At 42.6% G+C, this 20,469-nt stretch overlaps 1 protein-coding gene across 4 annotated transcripts in view; it reads left to right on the top strand.

Annotated features, from left to right (window-relative positions):
* The window catches only part of cars2 (cysteinyl-tRNA synthetase 2, mitochondrial), a 47,922-nt gene that overhangs the window by 25,186 nt on the left and 2,267 nt on the right, over window positions 1–20,469 (top strand). For all 4 annotated transcript variants that reach the window (XM_033023139.1, XM_033023138.1, XM_033023137.1 and 1 more), the window contains 6 exons: window positions 541–608; window positions 5,137–5,203; window positions 5,294–5,432; window positions 6,833–6,956; window positions 8,796–8,894; window positions 15,736–15,993. In XM_033023139.1, coding sequence (XP_032879030.1) covers window positions 541–608; window positions 5,137–5,203; window positions 5,294–5,432; window positions 6,833–6,956; window positions 8,796–8,894; window positions 15,736–15,993 — 755 coding nt within the window. The remainder of the gene's footprint in view (window positions 1–540; window positions 609–5,136; window positions 5,204–5,293; window positions 5,433–6,832; window positions 6,957–8,795; window positions 8,895–15,735; window positions 15,994–20,469) is intronic.

Raw genomic sequence — 20,469 nt, 5'->3', positions numbered from 1 at the left:
GGGAGGAAACCGGTGATCCCAGAGGAAACCCACGCAGGTCACGGGACGAATGTACTAATTCTGCACCGACAAGCACCCGTAGACGGGATCGAACCTGGGTCTCTGGTGCTGTAAGGCAGCAACTCTACTGCTGCGCGACAGTATATTCTTGTTTATACAATTTTTGTTATCCTTTTTAGAAACTCCCTTAGTGGAATCAGGTAATTGATTCTGAATCATGTCACCATGTATGGCCATGCATTCTGTACTGTGATTTGTTGCTTCAAGTATTCCTAAACATTCTGTTTGTGCATTGAGCACTTAAAACAAAATCAGGATTTGGTTGGTGTTGGCTGTCTTTATTGACATTATTAGAAAATGGATGATATATGCTTGATCAATCCTTTCCTATCCCTGTAGACGGCTTTCAAGGTAAAAAGAATGTAGCGTTGCAATTGTCATCTCATTGTACTATTCATGAACATTTTCAATTGCCTTAATTTCAGTTGCTTAACTCTGAAAATAAACTCTCTTTAATGTGTGTTTCTGCTTTTGTTTCAGGACATTTACGTTTAAAGGGAAGTGAACAAAAGATGTCAAAATCACTGAAAAACTACATCACAATTAAGGTAACTATGCACTTGTGCCTCAATACCCTTTTCCCTTACTTTGTTCTTATTGGAAAAAAAGAGCTCTTCACTGCTTGCTGTACCTGCATGCTTACTTTCAGTGACTGATGTACAAGGACCCCCGGTTCTCGTTGCACCTCCCCTTTTCCCAATCTAACACTATGTGAAGCACTTTGGGGTCAATGCAAGTTGACTTAAAATGTGCTATATAAATAAAGTTTACTTACTTACCATCCAGATAATAATCTACCATCCTGTTCTTATCACCACAGTGGATCACATTTATTCACATTATACTGCATCTGGCGTGCATCTGCCCACTCACCCAACCTATCCAAGTCATCCTGCAGCCTCATAACATCCTCCTCGCAGCTCACACTGCTACCCAGCTTTGTGTCATCCGTAAACTGGGAAATGTCACATCTAATTCCCTCGTCTAAATCATTAATATATATTGTAAATTTGATTGATTGATTGATTGATAGACTTTATTAATCCCCTTATTCAGGGGAAATTCAGATGTCCTTGCAGCACACTAATAAAAATACAACACAGTATTCATAAAGAAATTCAACACCAAAACATAAAAACATCCCCCCACAGTGATTCCCACTGTGGGGGAAGGCACAAAGTCCAGTCCCCATCCTCTTGTCCACCCATAGTCGGGCTTATTGAGGCCTCCACAGTCGCCGCCACGGCACCCGATGTTCTCGCCGGGTGATGGTACTCCGGCGTCGGGAGAACCCCCAGCGGCTTGGGTGCCAGGAAATAACTGGGATCCTAACACCGAGCCTTGCGGCACCCCACTAGTCACTGCCTACCATTCTGAAAAGGACCCATTAATTCTCACTCTTTGCTTCCTCTCTGTCAACCAGTTCTCTACATAACACCACATCCACTGACTCTCCCTTATCCATTCTACTTGTTACATCCTCAAAATATTCCAGATTAGTCGAGCATGATTTCCCCTTCATAAATCCATGCTGACTTTGACCGATCCTGTCACTGCTTTCCAAATGCGCTGCTATAACATCTTTAATAATAATCGATTTAAGCATCTTCCCCACTACCGATGTAAGGCTAACTAGTGTATAATTCCCAGTTTTCTCTCTCTCTCCTTTCTTAAAAAGTGAAGTTACATTGGCTACCCTCAAGTCCACTGGAACTGATTCAGTCGGGGGAACACTGGAAAATGATCACCAATGCACCCACGATTTCTAAGGTCACCTTCTTCATTACTCTGGGATGCAGACCATCAGGACCTGGGGATTTATCTGCCTTCAGTCCCAACAGTTTACCTAATACCTCATTACCTGACCAATGTGGATTCCTTCAGTTCCTCCCTCCCACTAGATCCTCGGTTCCCTAGTATCATATTGAATGGTGGTGCAGGCTTGAAGGGCCGAATGGCCTACTCCTGCACCTATTTTCTATGTTTCTATGTATTTCTGCGAGATTGTTTGTGTCTTCCTTCATGAAGACAGAACCAAAGTACATGTTTAACCGCTCTATTGAACCTGTTCATAAATCAATTGATTAATGAACATCTCTCAGAGAAGGGAGTGTCCTGCAATCCCCACGTCTGAACTACGAACTGCGATCACTTTGCAATGTTCTAGCAGCTTTAGTACTGTTAGAGAGGGATAATGTAAGATGCTTGGATCCCAAGAACAGGCTTTCACTTGCTAATGTTTCTACAGCAGGTGTCCTTCATACATTTTACTAACAGAAACCAGATGCACAAGGTCGTCACCATTGAATGCTCTTTGAATTAAAGAATGTGATTGCACTAACAAGGGTACAGAGGATATTCATCAGGATGCTGCCTGGAATGTTTTAGCTAAGAGGAGAGACAGGTTGGGTTTGCTTTTCATGGAACAGAGGAGGTTGAGAGGAATGTTTGGGGAGCAAAGATAAAGGAGGTAGAATATTTCCCCTCAGCACAGAGACGGCACAGTGGTGCAGCGGTATAGTTACTGCCTTACCGTGCCAGAGACTGGGGTTTGATCCTGACAATGGGTGCTGTCTGTACGTAGTTCGCACGTTCTCCCTGTGATCGCATGGGTTTTCTCCGGGTGCTCTGATTTCCTCCCACATTTCAGGTTCCCATGTTTGGAGGTTAATTAGCTTCTGTAAATTGTCCATAGACTGTACTAGATGGTACTAGTGTATGGATGATCATTGGTCGGTGCCGCCTCAGTGGGCCGGAGGGCCTGTTTCCATGCTGTATCTCAAAACTAAACTAAAAGGTACACAAAAATGAAGAACGGTTTTGGCCCGAAACGTTGCCTATCTCCATCGCTCCATAGATGCTGCTGCACCCGCTGAGTTTCTCCAGCATTTTTATGTACCTTCGATTTTCCAGCATCTGCAGTTCCTTCTTAAACTAAACTAAACACAGGTATGTATAACCAGAGGGCATAATTTTGAAGTAAGAGATTTAGAGGGGAATTGAGGGAGAATTTGTTTTCACTCGGAGAGAGCAGAAACTCAGCACCTGTGGATGGAGTGCTTCGAAATAGTGCAGAAAGATACGATGACTGGCAATGATATATTGGCCCAATTGACCTACTTCATAAGTGATAGGAGCAGAATTAGGCCAATCGGCCCATCAAGCCTACTCCGCCATTCAATCTCCCTCCCAACCCCATTCTACTGCCTTATCCCCATAATCCCTGACACGTGCACTAATCAAGAATATATCTATCTCTGCCTTAAAAATATCCATCAACGGCCTCAATAGCCTTCAATAGCAAAGAATTCCATAGATTCACCCACTAGTGGAAACATCCACGCTTTCCAAGTCTTTCACTATACGGTAAGTCTCAATGAAGTCCCGCCCCCCCCCCCCTATCCTTCTGAACTCCAGCGAGTACAAGTACAGTGCCGTCAAACGCTCATCATATGTTAACCCACTCATTTCTGGGATCATTCTTGTAAACCTCTGAACCATCTCCAGCACATCCTTTCTCAAATATGGTGCCCAAAACGGCTTGCAATACTCCAAATGTCCAGAACCTTATAGAGCCTCAGAATTACATCCCTGTTTTTGTATTCTAGCCCTCTTGAAATAAATGCTATTTTGCAATTCCATTAGTTCTATGATATATAATCTTATGACATTAAATAGATAACATGTTTCTTCAAAGCCGCCTTGAAGCTGTAGTTACAAAATCTTGCTACACAACTATCAAATCACCGAGTCAGGTGAATATATAGTAATGATAGATGTTTGAAAAAGTTGTACTCTACCCATTCTCTACAGTGGGAGCCCCTCTACCCTTGAGTATGAACATTCACATTGCTATCTCCTGAAATGAAGGGCTCTCTCTGGAATTGCATATGCTGGAAATTATACATGCTGAAATATGATTTCCCCATTTCGCAAAAGCTAGGAATTCCGTCCTAAATCGTGGTTTGTTTGAAAATTTGGAGGTAACATAATTTCTAATTTGCAATTCCTTATGGTTTCAAGTTATAATGCAAGTTATCTATTTTAATTCAATATATATCTGTGCCAAGATAACCTTGTTCAATTGCTGGGTGAGAAAATATTCTAAGAGTGAATATCCAAAGCATGTCTTAAAGGGGAATATAATGCCCCTGGAGGCTTTGTGCTTGTGATCAAGTTCAAGTGAGTTTATTGTCATGTGTCGCTGATAGGACAATGAAATTCTTGCTTTGCTTCAGCACACAGAACATAGTAGGCATTTACTACAAAACAGATCAATGTGTCCATATACTATAATATAAATATATACACACATGAATAAATAAAATGATAAAGTACAAATAACAGATAATTGGTTATTGATAATCAGAGTTTTGTCCAAGCCAGGTTTAATAGCCTGATGGCTGTGGGGAAGTAGCTATTCCTGAACCTGGTGGTTGCAGTCTTCAGGCTCCTGTACCTTCTACCTGAAGGTAGCAGGGAGATGAGTGTGTGGCCAGGATGGTGTGGGTCTTTGATGATACTGCCAGCCTTTGATGATACTGCCAGCCTCATACCACAGTTTATAGGTCTCCTGGAATCTATCCAGGCTTTGTTATGATGGGCACCCCAGAACAGTAGCCAATGCAAACCCTGTATTAAGGACACATTCTAAAACAAGGGACAGGTAGGCAAACCCATTGCAACTTGAAAGACACAGGTCTGAATGGAAAGGCGTACTGGGTCAGTTGAAGGGACATGTCTCTCATCACTAGTTGATTGGAAGCAGTCTGTTACTCACCCCTTAAGCACATCAAACATTAGGACATCACTTGCCTTGTCCTGCCCTCAACTCTCTTTAAACTTTCTCCCATCTGCTACACTCAGTCTGAAGAAGGGTCCTGTTCTAAAATGTCGCCCATCCATGTTCTCCTGAGATGCTACCAGACCTGTTGAGTTACTCCAGCATTTTATGTATTTTATTGTAAACCAGCATCTGCAGTTCCTTGTGCCCAAATTGCACAGTTGCGTTGGCTGTATTGTGGGCTTAGTAGTGCCTCAAATGTTAATGTACCATTTCTTCTGATCATTTACCAGGATCTCTTGGAAAAATTCTCCGCCGATCAGTTCCGAATGTTTTGCCTTCTGTCAAAATACAGATCAGGTCTGACCTTCATAGCTTTATAAGTTTGAATAAAGATGTTGATGTGCAATGGTTGAACCTTGCTGAATCTGTGTTGCTTTTGAATTGTAGCAATGGAATTCAGCGATGCCAACATGATACAAGCCGGAATCATTCTCCACTCCATTTCTACTTTTATTCACGATGCCTCTGCTTATATGAGCGGACAGTTGAAATGCCCATCGGTTGATGAAACGTTGTTATGGGAAAGGTACATGTGAAATAAATTATATTTATACTATGCTTTCCTTGGACCCAACACGTTCTAAAGCACATCATGCCAGTAAACCTTTCTTAAAGTGTAAAGAATTGATAACAAAAAGGGGATATAAAATGGCTATTTTTCCATCCACAAATAACAATGTGATAATGATCAAATCACATTGAGTGCAGGATAAATATTGTCCAGAACTCCTCTGCTGTTCAGATGGCCCGATGGGATCTCTTCCATTGAAGATAAACATAAAATGCTGGAGTAACTCACCGGAACAGGCAGCATCTTGGATAGAAGGAATGTGTGACGTTTCGAATCGAGACCCTTCTTCCATAGAAACATAGAAAATAGGTGCAGGAGTAGGCCATTCGGCCCTTCGAGCCTGCACCGCCATTCGATATGATCATAGCTGATCATCCAACTCAGTATCCCATCCCTGCCTTCTCTCCATACCCCCTGATCCCTTTAGCCACAAGGGCCACATCTAACTCCCTCTTAAATATAGCCAATGAACTGGCCTCAACTACCTTCTGTAGAAGAGAATTCCACAGATTCACCCCTCTCTGTGTAAAAAATGGTTTTCTCATCTCGGTCCTAAAAGACTTCCCTCTTATCCTTAAACTGTGACCCCTTGTTCTGGACTTCCCCAACATCGGGAATAATCTTCCTGCATCTAGCCTGTCCAACCGCTTAAGATGTTGGTTATCCATTGATGTTGATTTAATGTCTCGTTTAAAAGAAATGTATGAGTGCGCAGGACTGCCACAGTGCTGTTCCTCTGTGCAGTGTTGCTCACCACCCCACTGACAACACAGCGCACCTTCTGTATTGCCCCATAGACAATGCACCATTCAGTCAGCACCTCATGTATAATAGAGCTGTCCCTCCAACCGTGCAGCACTGCCCCACTGCCGTCACAGTTCCTTGACCTAGATTTTTCGCTAACATTTTGAAGTGGGACTGAATCTACATCTTTTGACTCAGAGGTGAAAGTACCATCCATTCAATCATTTTTCTCTCCAGCACTGACATTGTGATCTCTTCAGCATATCTACTGTTTAAGGTTGTAGGCGTGATAACTGGCCATGGGGTGAAGCGAGGCGATTATGTGATCGGGTGTTTGCAGTTGGGGAGCATGCCCTCGGAGTGCCTTTATTTTCCTATTTCAATGAACATAATGCCACTGTCCAAGGCTTCCTAAAATCCTTGCTGAGAATTGTGGACCACACAATTATCTGTGTGGTTTCATTCCATAATAGCACCAGGTGCTGTCATTAATAATCTTTTCATTTTTTTATGGTGCCTTTGATGTCATATTTCAATGATATATTGATTTTTCTTGCACTCCGTTTAAAGGTTAAATTGCACCTTCTTTGCTTTCTTTGTTTTACATCCAGGTTAAATGCTACCAAAGACGCTGTAAAGGCTGCCTTCGCTGATGATTTTGACACTCCAGGGGCCACTAATTCAATTGTAAATCTTATTCACCATGGCAACAGACAGCTTCAAACAGTTACCAAGGTAACCCATTAGGATTTTGTGCATTGGAAGTGCATTATTCAGAGTAATGCCATGATGAGTGTATTACATTTTATGAAAGCATTATTGTTTGTTGAGATGAGGCCGAGGTTTGTACTATGATGGTGTCAGAACTCCCCTGGGATATGCCAGAGTTGAGAGAGAGACATGTGTTAGGTTTCTATATGTACCCTAACCCAAAACTAGCTCATTATTTTTTCGGAATTAAACCCCATTTTATGCGAAATGCGATTTGACTGAGGAATGCTGTAATCCGCAGGCATTCTCTGCAGAAGTATTTATTAAGGGGGAAATACCCGATGTGGAATTGGGGAAGAGCTCCTGAACTCCCCATTGAAGGAGCATCATGGGATCTTTCACATCTGCCTGAGAGAGTGGACAGCCTCTGTTGAACGCCTCTTCTAGAAGACACCATGTCTGACACATTCAGTACTACCTTGGACTTGCCCCTGTGTCAGTGCCACAAATTCAAGCCCCGCTCCTCTAAAACTGCAGCACTCTCCCAGTACTGACTGGCCAAGCATAAAAAAGGCACAAAGAGCTGGAGTAACTCAGCGGGTCAGGCAGCATCTCTGGAGAACATGGATAGGTGACGTCTCGGGTCGGGACCCTTCTTTAGTCAGTCATTCTCCAGAGGTGCTGCCTGACCTGCTGAGTTACTCCAGCACTGTCTTTTTTTGAAAATCAGCATCTGCAGTTCCTTGTCTCTAAAGTATAGGACTCTTTTCAGTTTAGTTTATTGTGACATGTACCCAGGTACAGTGAAAAGCATTTGCCGTGTGCTAACCAGTCAGCGGAAAGACAAGACACGATTACAATCGAGTTATCTACAGAGTAACATCACATGATAAAGGGAATAACGTTTAGTGCAAGATAAAATCCAGTAAAGATTAATTAACGGTAGTCTGAGGGTCTCCAATGAGGTAGATAGTAGCTCAGGACTGCTCTCTAGTTATTGGTAGGATGTGCTTGGTCTGTGTTTTCTGTACATTCTCCCAGATAATGCTTTGTCTCGTGTGTGCCAAGCTCAATCATTGTAAAATATCATGCAGTGCTTCTGTGGTAAAGTACTGTGCTCTTAGATAAAGTGGAGAAAGACCATTCAGGATTCCATTGAACCACAAATCCATGCTTTGGAAGCACACACAAATCCAGAAACAAGTGCTATGTTGATTAGGACATCTTTCTTTGTCTCTCAAAAGATGGTGGTTCTTCCATAGCCCCTGGAGGTGATGTAAAATACCAGCCACGATCACGATGAATGGCAGTGCAGGTTATAAAATCTGAATGGCCTACTTCTGCTTATGTTCTGACCACGTTCAGTAGTTGAGGGTTTGTCATATGAGGAGTGAATACGCAGACTGAGCCTGTGCACTTTAGAGTTTAGAAGAATGAGCATGATCTCCTTTAAAATAACAAAGTTCATATGTGATTTAACACTGCAGATGCAGGGCTGAAGTACACCTGCTGGCATGCCTAGAAGCAGGGATCATGGTCTCAAAATAAAGGGCCATCATTCAGGATTGAGGTGAGAACCTTCTACACCCAAAGGCTAGAAAATCTTTGAAATTCACTATGCAAGAGATTCAGGACAGATTGATAAACATTAATAACATCTGCATGTTTAAGAAGGAACTGCAGATGCTGGAATAACATCTGGATATCATTAGTGTCAAGGAAAATGAGAGCAGGGAAATGATGCTAAGGTTAAAGTTCAGCTGGGATCTTATTGACTGGCAGAGCAGGCACCATGCAGTGAGTGGACTACTGCTTCTATTTTATTATTGTCTTATATAACAATCAGCCTTTTATTTATGCCAGGAGGAAGATTACCCGAGGAGCCCGGCTGTGTTTGGGGCAATAATTGCATACATTGAACGATTCCTGGATGTTGTTGGTATTTCTCGTGATCGTGGTCAGGTGAGTAAAGTTGGTTTCCTTTTTTTAAAGAGTTGATTTAGTCTTTGCGCATTGTCAGTTAACAAAGATAATACCAACACTGACTTCCAGTCAGTGCTGCAACAGTGAGGTTGTGTGGGCCTTTTTACAGCTGCTATATTCTGCTGCTTGATGCGGGAAGAGGTGGCTGATGGAGTCCCCGTCTACACTTGCTATTTTTAATGCTGATGTGCAGTTTCAGTACACTCTGTACTCTCTGGATGGGTGAATGAACTACTGTTAACTAATGCAGCTTGAAAGACAGTGGATCCACAGGAGATAGATGACAGAAACACTGGTGATGCATAAAGTGCTGCAAGACGCTTTCTTACATTAGGACCACGTGGATCTTGGGACACCCAATGCAAAAAATTGTAGCTGAAAACCTGTCTTTTGGAACTTAGTGCTATTAAACCACGTGGGTTTAGGCGACGTTTCTTGATTCACTTGGTAATCTATGGAGATACATTATTCGCCTAGGCTGGAATTTGGTTAAGGTATATTCCATTCTCCCCACTACCCACATATAACAATTAAAGCATGGAAACAGGCCATCTCGGTCCTTCTAGTCCGTGCCGAACACTTAATCTCACCTAGTCCCATCTACCTGCACTCAGACCATAACCCTCCATTCCTTTCCCGTCCATATACCTATCCAATTTATTTTTAAATGATAAAATCGAACCTGCCCCCACCACTTCCACTGGAAGCTCATTTCACACAACTACCACTCTCTGAGTAAAGAAATTCCCCCTCATGTTACCCCTAAACATCTGTCCCTTAATTCTCAAATCATGTCCTCTTGTTTGAATCTTCTCTACTCTCAATGGAAAAAGCTTATCCACGTCAACTCTGTCTATCCCTCTCATAATTTTAAAGACCTCTATCAAGTCCCCCCTTAACCTTCTGCGCTCCAAAGAATAAAGACCTAACTTGTTCAACCTTTCTCTGTAACTTAGTTGCTGAAAGCCAGGCAACATTCTAGTAAATCTCCTCTGTACTCTCTCTATTTTGTTGACATCTTTCCTATAATTTGGCGACCAAAATTGTACACCATACTCCAGAATTGGCCTCACCAATGCCTTGTACAATTTTAACATTACATCCCAACTTCTATAATCAATGCTCTGATTTATAAAGGCCAGCACACCAAAAGCTTTCTTTACCACCCTATCTACATGAGATTCCACCTTCAGGGTGAGATTCCACCTACCCCATTGAAAGGCTGGTTCCCTGGAACAGCCCTGTGACAGGACAGCAATTCCCCTGGGATGTCATTGCAGGTAGCACTCCCTCTGGGCCGGTCCACCCAGTCAGCCCTTAACAGTGTGACACTGCCTGCACTAAAGGACACAAAGTGCTGAAGTAACTCAGCGGGTCAGGCAGCATCTCTAGAGAACATGGATAAGTGACGTTTCACATCAGGACTCTTCTTCAGACTGCTTTTATTATTTACATAATTTTTAAAACTAAATGTGTGAGGCACTTATAGTCTGAGCAGTTATTACCAACCAGACTTTTTTAAACGTGTAACTTAGTTGTTACTTCAACAATTTTTAAAAGTACACTTAAGGAGGCAAGGGGCTGAAAGATCTTAAGAGTAAGTTCTCAGCTTAGAGCATCTGCAGGTGAAAGGACAGTGACTGGTGGCCGAGTGATTCAGTTTGGAAATGAGCAAGAGACACAATTGGAGGAACACTGGCATCATTACAGCTAGAGGAGGTCAAGGACACGGTGAGAAGATGGCGCTCGTTAGGCTTGAAACGGAGGTGTTGCTTAACCATGACCAGTGCGTGTGCAGGAGTCCAGGAGTAGTGTAGGTCAGTGAATCCAGGAGTAGTCGTCTTCTTCTTATCGAGCCCACACACAAGATTAGAAGTTGTTCAGCCAGAGCTGGACACACTTCTCGGCATCTGTATACAATGGTGTCTGTCTTGCGCTTCTTGTGCATGCTGGTGGAAAGATTGGTGTAAACAGGGCTGCGACGTGAATGCTCTTTCCTTGACCCCTCCAGGAGTAGTGTGGGTCAGTGAATGCAGGAGTGGTCCAGGAGCAGTGCAGATCAGTGAGTCAGGAGTCCAGGCGTAGTGTAGGTCCATGAGTACAAGAGTCCAGGAGTAATGGATGACCTGAATATAATGGGAAATTAAAATGGGGAACCCAGCTGGACTTGCAATGGAATAGTTAAACTATAAGGTACTGTTGTGGATGTCAGCAGCAAATGAGTGAAGACAGTGGCATTGTTACTGAGTTGGAAATATGCAATACTTAATGAAGATGTGGAAATGTAGTCTGAATCTCCTGCCTGGGTGACGCATCACAGCAAGGTTGTCAGCAATCTGGTTTGGCTTCAGACAGTAGGCAGTGCGTGCAATGCATTTAATGGCTGGTGAAATTAGTTTGTGAAGTTAGCTGAAGTAATGAGCTTTGGCCTCCCTACACTTGGTTGGTAGAAATGAAATCCTTACACAGGATGTTAATTCTGCGTCGAAGGTCACTGATAACAACAACAGAGGTACACTATTGAGAGGACGCTATTAATGTAAGCTGGCAATTTTCCCAGAGAAAACGGCCTCAGAGTGGGTAATGAAGAAGGTATTCACAGGAGGCTTGATCTTCAAGGTGTTATTTTTCATGTTTATTGCAGAAAGCTAGTTTTATTTTTAATCTTGAATGAAAGAAAATGAAAAACAAAGATTTGATGAAAAGAAAGTTTTGAAGAGGATGTGTTTTGGAGTTGACCTTTATTACAGTCTACATTTATAGTTTTGATTTACTGCAGTGAATGGAGTACATCATTGGGACCAGTAGTAAGTGCAATGAAGTATGACATTAGAATGTGATGAGACACAGTCTGCAATAGCAATTATAATTCAGATATTTGATTTTTTTTGCAGCACAATTGATGTGGAAAAGCTCAGCTATTCTGATAATATACTTGGTCACCCATCCTTGGTGCCTTCTTTCCCTTAATTTCAGTCATATATTTTGCTCGCTTTTATGCACATTTTATCCTGTGTTTTTACCTCTGCACTCACCTTTTTGTGTTTCCTGCTCATCTATTCAGAGTTAGATTTAACCCTTAGGGCTAACGGAATCAAAGGATATGGGGGAAAAAGCGGGAACGGGGTACTGATTTTGGATGATCATATTGAATGGCCGAATGGCCTACTCCTGCACCTATTTTCTATGTTTCTCTTCTACTTGTGCTTTGCCTTTCAGTGTTTGTATACTTTTGTATGCTCTTTTTCTTGTATATAAGAAAGCCACAAGTACGTGTATTCTGACAGACTGTAGTAGCCTATTGTGAGAGCTTGCCACTTTCTGATTCAGAAACTTCAGGGGTGAGAGAGTGAAAGTGTGGTGTTTAATTGATGACCTTTCAATGGATACAAGTATTACAAAACCAAAATGGTAGGTGGGGTAAAGGTGCAGATCATTTGTGATTCATTTGCCTGCTTTGAGGGACTGTCTTGGACTTTGAAGAACGTTGCGACTAATGAATCCTGAGATGGTTAGGAGAGTCGATTAAATGGATACATCCTCTCTGACCATGTTAGTGAGCCTGAGTGCAATCTCCAGGGTGTGAAGGTTTGGTGAAACTGATGTACATCAGTTGCCATGCTTGCTATCCCTCACAACAAACGACTTTGTTAGCTGAAAACAATCCTGCGAATGCACAGCAGGTCAGGTAGCGTCTGTGGTGAGAGAAACAATTGATTTTTCAAGTTAATAACCTTTCACAATTGGGAAAAGTACTGACATTCCCAGTTGAGATGAAGGGCCATTGGCTGGAAATATTGACACAATTTCTCTCTCCACAGATGCGAGCTGACCTGCTGTGATTTCCCCAGGATTTTCTGTTTTTGTGCTTCAAAACTTCCAGCATCTACAGTTCTTAATTTTTTCAAACCTTACTTCTATGCTGGGCGGATTTCTTTGTATTTGCAATTAAGATCGCACTGCCAAAATTAAGTATGAGAGAAAAGCGGCATTATATATTAATACAAAGAGCAAGAACATCTATGTACTAGTAGAAACAAGTAACTGAAGATGCTGGTTTATACCAAAGATAGTGCTGGAGTAATAACTGTGCGGCTAAGGCAGCATCTCTGGATAAAAAGGATGGGTGATATTTCGGGTTGAGACTTTTTGGTCTGAAGAAAAGTCCTAGCTCGAATCGCTATCCATCCTATTTCACCAGAGATGCTGCCTGACCCGCTGAGTTACTCCAGCACTGTGTTTCTATATTTCGTTTATGCATTACATTGTCAAGAAATGAGGAAGACAAAGAGGAAATCATGGCCAATTTAATTTATTACCTGTTGCTGGCAAGAGTGAGTCTATAATCAAGGACGAAACAGCTCGTTATTTAAAGAAGTTGAATACAATTAAACCGAACCTTTATGAAAGCAATATCCTGCTTGACACATTCACTGGAGCTCTTTGAGGATGTAACAAATAGGGTGGGGGGGGTAGATGTAATGCACCTTATTTCCACAATACATTTGACAAAGTACCACATAAGATAAAAGCACAGCTCCCTCTCTTTCTATCACTACTATACTTTCTCTTCATGGTGCTCCAGCTTCTTCCGTTGCTGCATGAACTGTTCACTGAGTGAATTAAATTAACATCTCTGTTTACTGGAAACGGCCGCAGAAGAAAGCAGATGGAGAAGAAACCTTTTCCTGTCCTTTAACCTGTTCTGGTCTCTCAGTCATGAGTCTTTAACCCTGGGAAAATTGTTAAGGTGACATCGTGGTACCCTGGTTGAGTGACTGATAGTGCTGTTTTGAATCTTCTCGTTACGTCACTTTAAATGGCCAATAATCACGTTCAGTAAAGCATGAAAATTATTCTACCATGTTTCCAATTTATTACTGAATACATTCAAACTTTTAAATGCGTATCACCATTTTTGCACTAAAACAAAGATATTTACTTGAGACTTACCGCTCTCTATAAATAAATAGAGCATTGAAATATTGAGCGGACTTCTAGAGTTGGAAGTGTAATGTTGGAATCGGATAATAAATATCATTGGGTTAGGTGCAGGTGTTTATGAACAGGCTGTGCTGCTGGGGTTGGTAGTCCATACGATTGTGGCATTTAAGAGACTTTTGGATTGGCATATGGGTACACCTGGAATAGAGGGGTACAGTTTATGTGCCTCTATGTCATGTTCAGCACAGACATTGTGCCAAAGGCCCTGTTCATGTCCTGTACGATTCTATGTTCTCCAAGTCTATGGGCCTCTAGTCACTATAATGTTGCTGCCCTCCCTGTACTCCATCCAAATGTCTTCTTGTTTTTCATGCACTAACTGGAGAGTGGTGATTAGAAACATAGAAAAATAGCTGCAGGAGTAGGCCATTCGGCCCTTCGAGCCTGCACCGCCATTCAATATGATCGTGGCTGATCATCCAACTCAGTATCCTGTACCTGCCTTCTCTCCATACCCCCTGATCCCTTTAGCCACAAGGGCCACATCTAACTCCCTCTTAAATATAGCCAATGAACTGGCCTCAACTACCTTCTGTGGCAGAGAATTCCACAGATTCACCACTCTCTGTGTGAAAAATGTTTTTCTCATCTCGGTCCTAAAAGATTTCCCCCTTATCCTTAAACTGTGACCCCTTGTTCTGGACTTCCCCAACATCAGGAACAATCTTCCTGCACCTAGCCTGTCCAACCCCTTAAGAAGTTTCTATAAGATCCCCCCTCAATCTTCTAAATTCTAGCGAGTACAAGCCGAGATTGTTGAACATCAGCATGTGAGACTGCTGCAGATTTATAAAAATAACTCCTGCTAGTTTCCAGTGTTCCTTCTGGTTCCACACAGCATTTGGGTTGGTGCGCAGTGCAGCCTCATCCAGCTGATACCAGGACAAGAGCTGCAAATAGGACAGGTTTGGATCATTGATTTAATTTCACTGTTTAACCAAGGATCCGATGTAGGTTTTTTATTACTTTGAGAGTTAACAGCAAAAAATGTTGCCCATTTGCTGTCCATTCAGTTCCAGGAATGAGAGACTGAGAAGGTAGACAAAAGTGCTGGAGAAACTCAGCGGGTGCAGCAGCATCTATGGAGCGAAGGAAATAGGCAACGTTTCGGGCCGAAACCCTTCAGAACAGAAAATTAAACAAAGACAAGATATTTTCATATCAAGGGTTCTAAAACCTTAGAAAATAGAAAAAGAACTTGGGCTATTGAAAAAGACTAACATCATTTTCAGATTGGATCTGGTTCTGAACAGAGAAAAATATAAAAGGCACAAATATTAGTATTGCTGTGAAACCTGGTCAATGGTAGCAGCGGTGTGATGGGCTGAATGGCTCCTATAGTTCCTGGTCTTAGTGTGTTGTGCTGTGACCAGAGACTACAAGACTACTAAACAGCTTCCTGCCACAGGCTGTGAGGCTGCTAAACAGTCACTCTGTACTCACAGTCACCTGATTCTGCGGCTTTGCACTGACATTTTAATAACTCTGGCACTGGCCACTCAAATCAGCTGCCCTGGACATTTTAATGATTGGTTTACTGTATTTTAATGTTGCTGTTTTACCTGCTTTTAACTATTTATACTGTTTCATCAGGGACTGGATTGTTTTTTATTGTTATTATGTGTGAAATGTTTTAAGTTTCATGTGCGATGCTCCGGTATTCGCTGGGAAACGTCTTCTCATTTTGCACTGTGCAACTGTTGCTTTGCAAGATGACAATAAAGGGTGATTTGATTTGAGATCCGTTAAGCACATGCAAAGTATATAGAACGTCTTCACTCTGCCATTTTGCTCATGTTGGCTCCTTGTTTTCCAGCTGCCAATCGCAGACACGTCTTCAGCTGCTCTTTACAGTGTTGCTGAGCAACTAGTGGGTTTTCGCCAGGAGGTCAGGAACTACGCTCTGGCAGTGAACGAGCAGGATTCGGGCTCTGGTGGAGGCAGCGAGCCGAGCAAGGAAGAGGAACAGCAACAGAGGGAGCGCAGGAGACAGCTGATGGTCGAGCGGCAGCCTCTCCTGCGAGCCTGTGACTCACTGCGGAAGGACCTTGAAGCTATTGGAATAAATATCAAGGTAAGCGAGAGGAGTGGTGACACCAGGTGGTAATTGGAATGGGGATGGTAACTTCCCTGACTTCCCTGATGCACATTAACCATGAATACACAGACCAAAACCAGAATGAAAAAACATCTCCTAAACCTAGAGAAGACAATAAGATGAAATACGTGTTCCATAGAAAAGCCTCATACACCAGAAGATAGACATTGGTGTTGGTGGCCTTTAAGTGCATAAAGGTGGATAAGTTCCCAAGCCTGACCAGGTATATCCTAATATATGGTGGGAAACCAGGGAAAAAATTGCCTGGCAAAGATATTTGCATCATCTTTAGCCATGGGTGAGGTACGAAGGCTGGAATTGTGGTGATATTGTGTCTTTATTTAGAAAGGGCGAGGATAGTTACAGATATGGGTGAAAAAATTGCAGATGCGGTTTAATCTGAGTAAATACGAGGGGATGCACCTTAGGAGCCCGAATGTAATGGGAAAGTGTGCAGATGGTGCTTGAAACATAGAAAAATAGGTGTAGGAGTAAGCCATTCGAGCCAGTACCGCCATTCAATATGATCATGGCTGATCATCTAATATCAGTACTCCATTACTGCTTTCCCCCCATCTCTCTTGATTCCTTTAGCCCAAAGAGCTAAATCTAACTCTCTCTTGAAAATATCCAGTGAATTGGCTTCCGCTGCCTTCTGTGGCAGAGAATTCCACTGATTCACAACTCTCTGGGTAAAAAGGTTTTTCCTCATCTCATTCCTAAATGGCCTACCCCTTATTCTTAAACTGTGTCCCCAGGTTCTGAACTTCCCCCAACATCGGGAACATTTTTCCTGCATCTAGCCTGCCCAATTCTTTAAGAATTTTATGTTGCTATAAGATAACCCCTCATCCTTCTAAATTCCAGTGAATACAAACCCAGTCGGTCCATTCTTTCATCAGATGTCTGTCCTGCCATCACAGGAATTGACCTAGTAAGAGACTTTTAGATAGGCACATGGGTATGCAGGGTTTGGAGGGATATGGATACTTGTAGGCAAAACAGATTAATTTGGCATCACATTCAGCACAGACATTATGTGTTCTGTGTTACAGGATGTAAGTCTCGCACTAAACTTATCAATATTGAGGAGCCTCTGTCTGCCCCCTGCTGCCCAAAGTAAGGAGTGCGGACTGTAGTACAACTATTTACGGACATATTGACATAACAATCATTGAACCATAGAAAATAGCTGCAGGAGGAGCCAGCGCCGCCATTCATTGTGATCATGGCTGATCATCCAAAATCAGTAACACATGCCTGCCTCCCCATACTCCTTGATTCCACTAGTCCCAAGAGCTCTATCTAACTCTTAAATTTATCCAGTGAATTAGCCTCCATTGCCTTCTGTGGCAGAGAATTCCACAAATTCACAACTCTCTGGGTGAAAACGGTTTTTTCTCACCTCAGTCTTAAATGGCCTCCCCTTTATTCTTAGACTGTGGTCCCTGGTTCTGGACTCCCCCAACATTGGAAACATTTTTCCTGCATCTAGCATGCCCATTCCTTTTAAAATGTTATATGTTTCTATAAGATAACCTCTCATCCTTCTAAATTCTAGTGAATCCAAGCCCAGCCTTTCCAATTTTCCTCATATGACAGTCCCGCCATCCTGGAGATTAACCTCGTGAACCTACACTGCACTCCATCAATAGCAAGGATGTCCTTCCTCAAATTAGGAGACCAAAACTGTACACAATACTCCAGATGTGGTCTCACCAGGGCCCTGTACAACTGCAGAACGACCTTTTTACTCATATACGCAAATCCTCTCGTTATGAAGGCCAACATTAGCTTTCTTCACTGCCTGCTGTACCTGCATGTTTACTTTCAGTGACTGGTGTACAAGGACACCCAGGTCTCGTTGCACTTCCCTTTTTCTTAATTTGACACCAATGAGATAATAATCTGCCTCCTTGTTCTTGCCGCCAAAGTGGATAACCTCACATTTATCTACATTATACTGCCTCTGCCATGCATCTGCCCACTCACTCAACCTGTCCAAGTCACCCTGCAACCTCCTAGCATCCTCTTCGCAGTTGACACTGCCACCCAGCTTTGTGACATCTGCAAATTTGCTAGTGTTACTTTTAATTCCATCATCTAAATCATTAATATATATTGTAATTAATTGCGGCCCCAGCACCGAGCCTTGCGGCACTCCACTCGCCACTGCCTGCCATTCTGACAGAGACCCGTTTATTCCTACTCTTTGTTCCCTGTCTGCCAACCAATTCTCTATCCATGTCAATACCCTACCCCTAATACCATGTGCTTTAATTTTGCCCTGTGTGGGACCTTATCAAAGGCTTTCTGAGAGTCCAGATACACTACACCCACTGGCTCTCCTTCATCCATTTTACTTGTCACATCCTCAAAAAATTCCAGAAGATTAGTCAAGCAGGATTTCCCCTTCATTAAATCCATGCTGACTTGGACCAACCCTTTTACTGCTATCCAAATGCGCCATTATTACTTCTTTAATAAAAGAAGCATCTTTCCCACCACCACAACCATCATTGTGCTCAGGGTGACTCCTGATTGTGGGTGTCATTCACTTCTCGAAAAGCTTTATTATTCAGGAAAAATTGCCATCATTTTGCTGTCTTGATGCAGGGTCTCCACCCTCATGTCCACCATCTCCTGCCTCCACAGATGCTGTCTGACCCACTGAGTTCCTCATTGCGCTCAGGGTGCAAAATTCTGTGTTTAAATTTTGTGTAAACTTGGTCAGTATGTCTCCACATCAAACCATTCTGTTTTAAAATGCCAGAATATTTCAGCTTAATGTTGGGATGAATGAAAAAGATCTGAAGATATGAAAAAAAAAAATTCCTCTTACAATATTTGGAGAGATGCTCACATAAAAAGCAATTTCACTGGTGATGAGGATCATGTTTAGATTCAGTTGCCACTTAAAGATAATATGTATAATACATTCATTCAACAGTATTCTTCACCAAATGCTGGAGTAGCTCAGCCGGACAGGCAGTCCCGCTGAGTTGCTCCAGCATTTTGTGTCTACCTTCGATTTAAACCAGCATCTGCAGTTCTTTCCTACACAGTATTCTTCACCATATTTCCGAGATCTTACGAGAACTTGGTATCAGAATAAAGACCATCCAGTAGCCTTGAACTGCCTACCCCACATTTGTTACTGAGCAATGATGCGTCAGACAAAATTATAAATGCAAAATATTCTCAGTGTGGCACAGCGCTAGAGACCCAGGGTTAACCCCAACCTCGGGTGCTGTCTGTGTGGAGTTTGCTTGTTCTCCCTGTGACCGCGTTAGTTTCCTCCGGGTGCTTCGGTTTCTTTTCACATCCCAAAGATGTACAGGTTTGTAGGTTAATTAGCCTCTGTAAAACAAATTGCCCCTAGTGTGTAGGGAGTGGATGAGAGAAAGTGGGGTAACATTGAACTTGTGTGAATGGATGATTGATGGTCGACATCGGCTGAAGGGCATGTTTCCATGCTGTATTTTTTTAAAGTGTTCCAATACTGAACCAGGCCACTTGCCCATGTGCTTCTGGCTGCTGTTTCTGCTCCACTCAGGTCTCCATCCCAAATCCGCCCTCCAAGCCTAAACTCTCTAGCTCCTCTTCTTCCTTCTGACCGTATCCCCAGTATCCCTTCCACCATTTCCTGATGATGGACATTTACATTCTAACTGCTGTGCAAATGCCTTTCCTGAATTTGCCTTTGGACTTACCAGAGACCACCTTGTGTTCATGGCCTCTTGTTTGGCCTCCCCCACAATGGAATCATCTCCTTTCACAGCCTTCAATTGGGTCACTCCTCAGCCTTTGCCTATGGGGTGAAGAGCCCCACCCTGTTCTATCATTCTTCACAGCGGTTATCTGGTAATACACTTCTACACTTTATTTGCCAGTGTCTGTCTGTCATTTGTTTGTAACATGGGGAGGAGCACTGGTCACCTGAGTATTCAGCATCTCATTTCTATCACTAGAACTGAATCTGAAATTACCTGCAGTGATCACAAGAGATAGGAGTAGAATTAGGCCATTCGACCCATCAAGTCTACTCCACCATTTAATCATGGCTGATATGTCTCTCCCTCTTAACCCCATACTTCTGACACCCGTGATGATTCCAGAACAAGGGGTCACAGTTTAAGGATAAGGGGGAAATCTTTTAGGACCGAGATGAGAAAAACATTTTTCACACAGAGAGTGGTGGATCTGTGGAATTCTCTGCCACAGAAGGTAGTTGAGGCCAGTTCATTGGCTATATTTAAGAGGGAGTTAGATGTGGCCCTTGTGGCTAAAGGGATCAGGGGGTATGGAGAGAAGGCAGGTACAGGATACTGAGTTGGATGATCAGCCATGATCATATTGAATGGCGGTGCAGACCTATTTTCTATGATTGATTTTGTATCTTGAATCTCTGTGTTCCACCCCATTCAGACCCTTATTTGCAGAGTATATGGC

Source organism: Amblyraja radiata, chromosome 6 (assembly GCF_010909765.2).
Source record: "Amblyraja radiata isolate CabotCenter1 chromosome 6, sAmbRad1.1.pri, whole genome shotgun sequence".
In the NCBI taxonomy this organism is placed as follows: domain Eukaryota; kingdom Metazoa; phylum Chordata; class Chondrichthyes; order Rajiformes; family Rajidae; genus Amblyraja; species Amblyraja radiata.
This window is presented reverse-complemented; position numbering and strand designations above follow the sequence as displayed.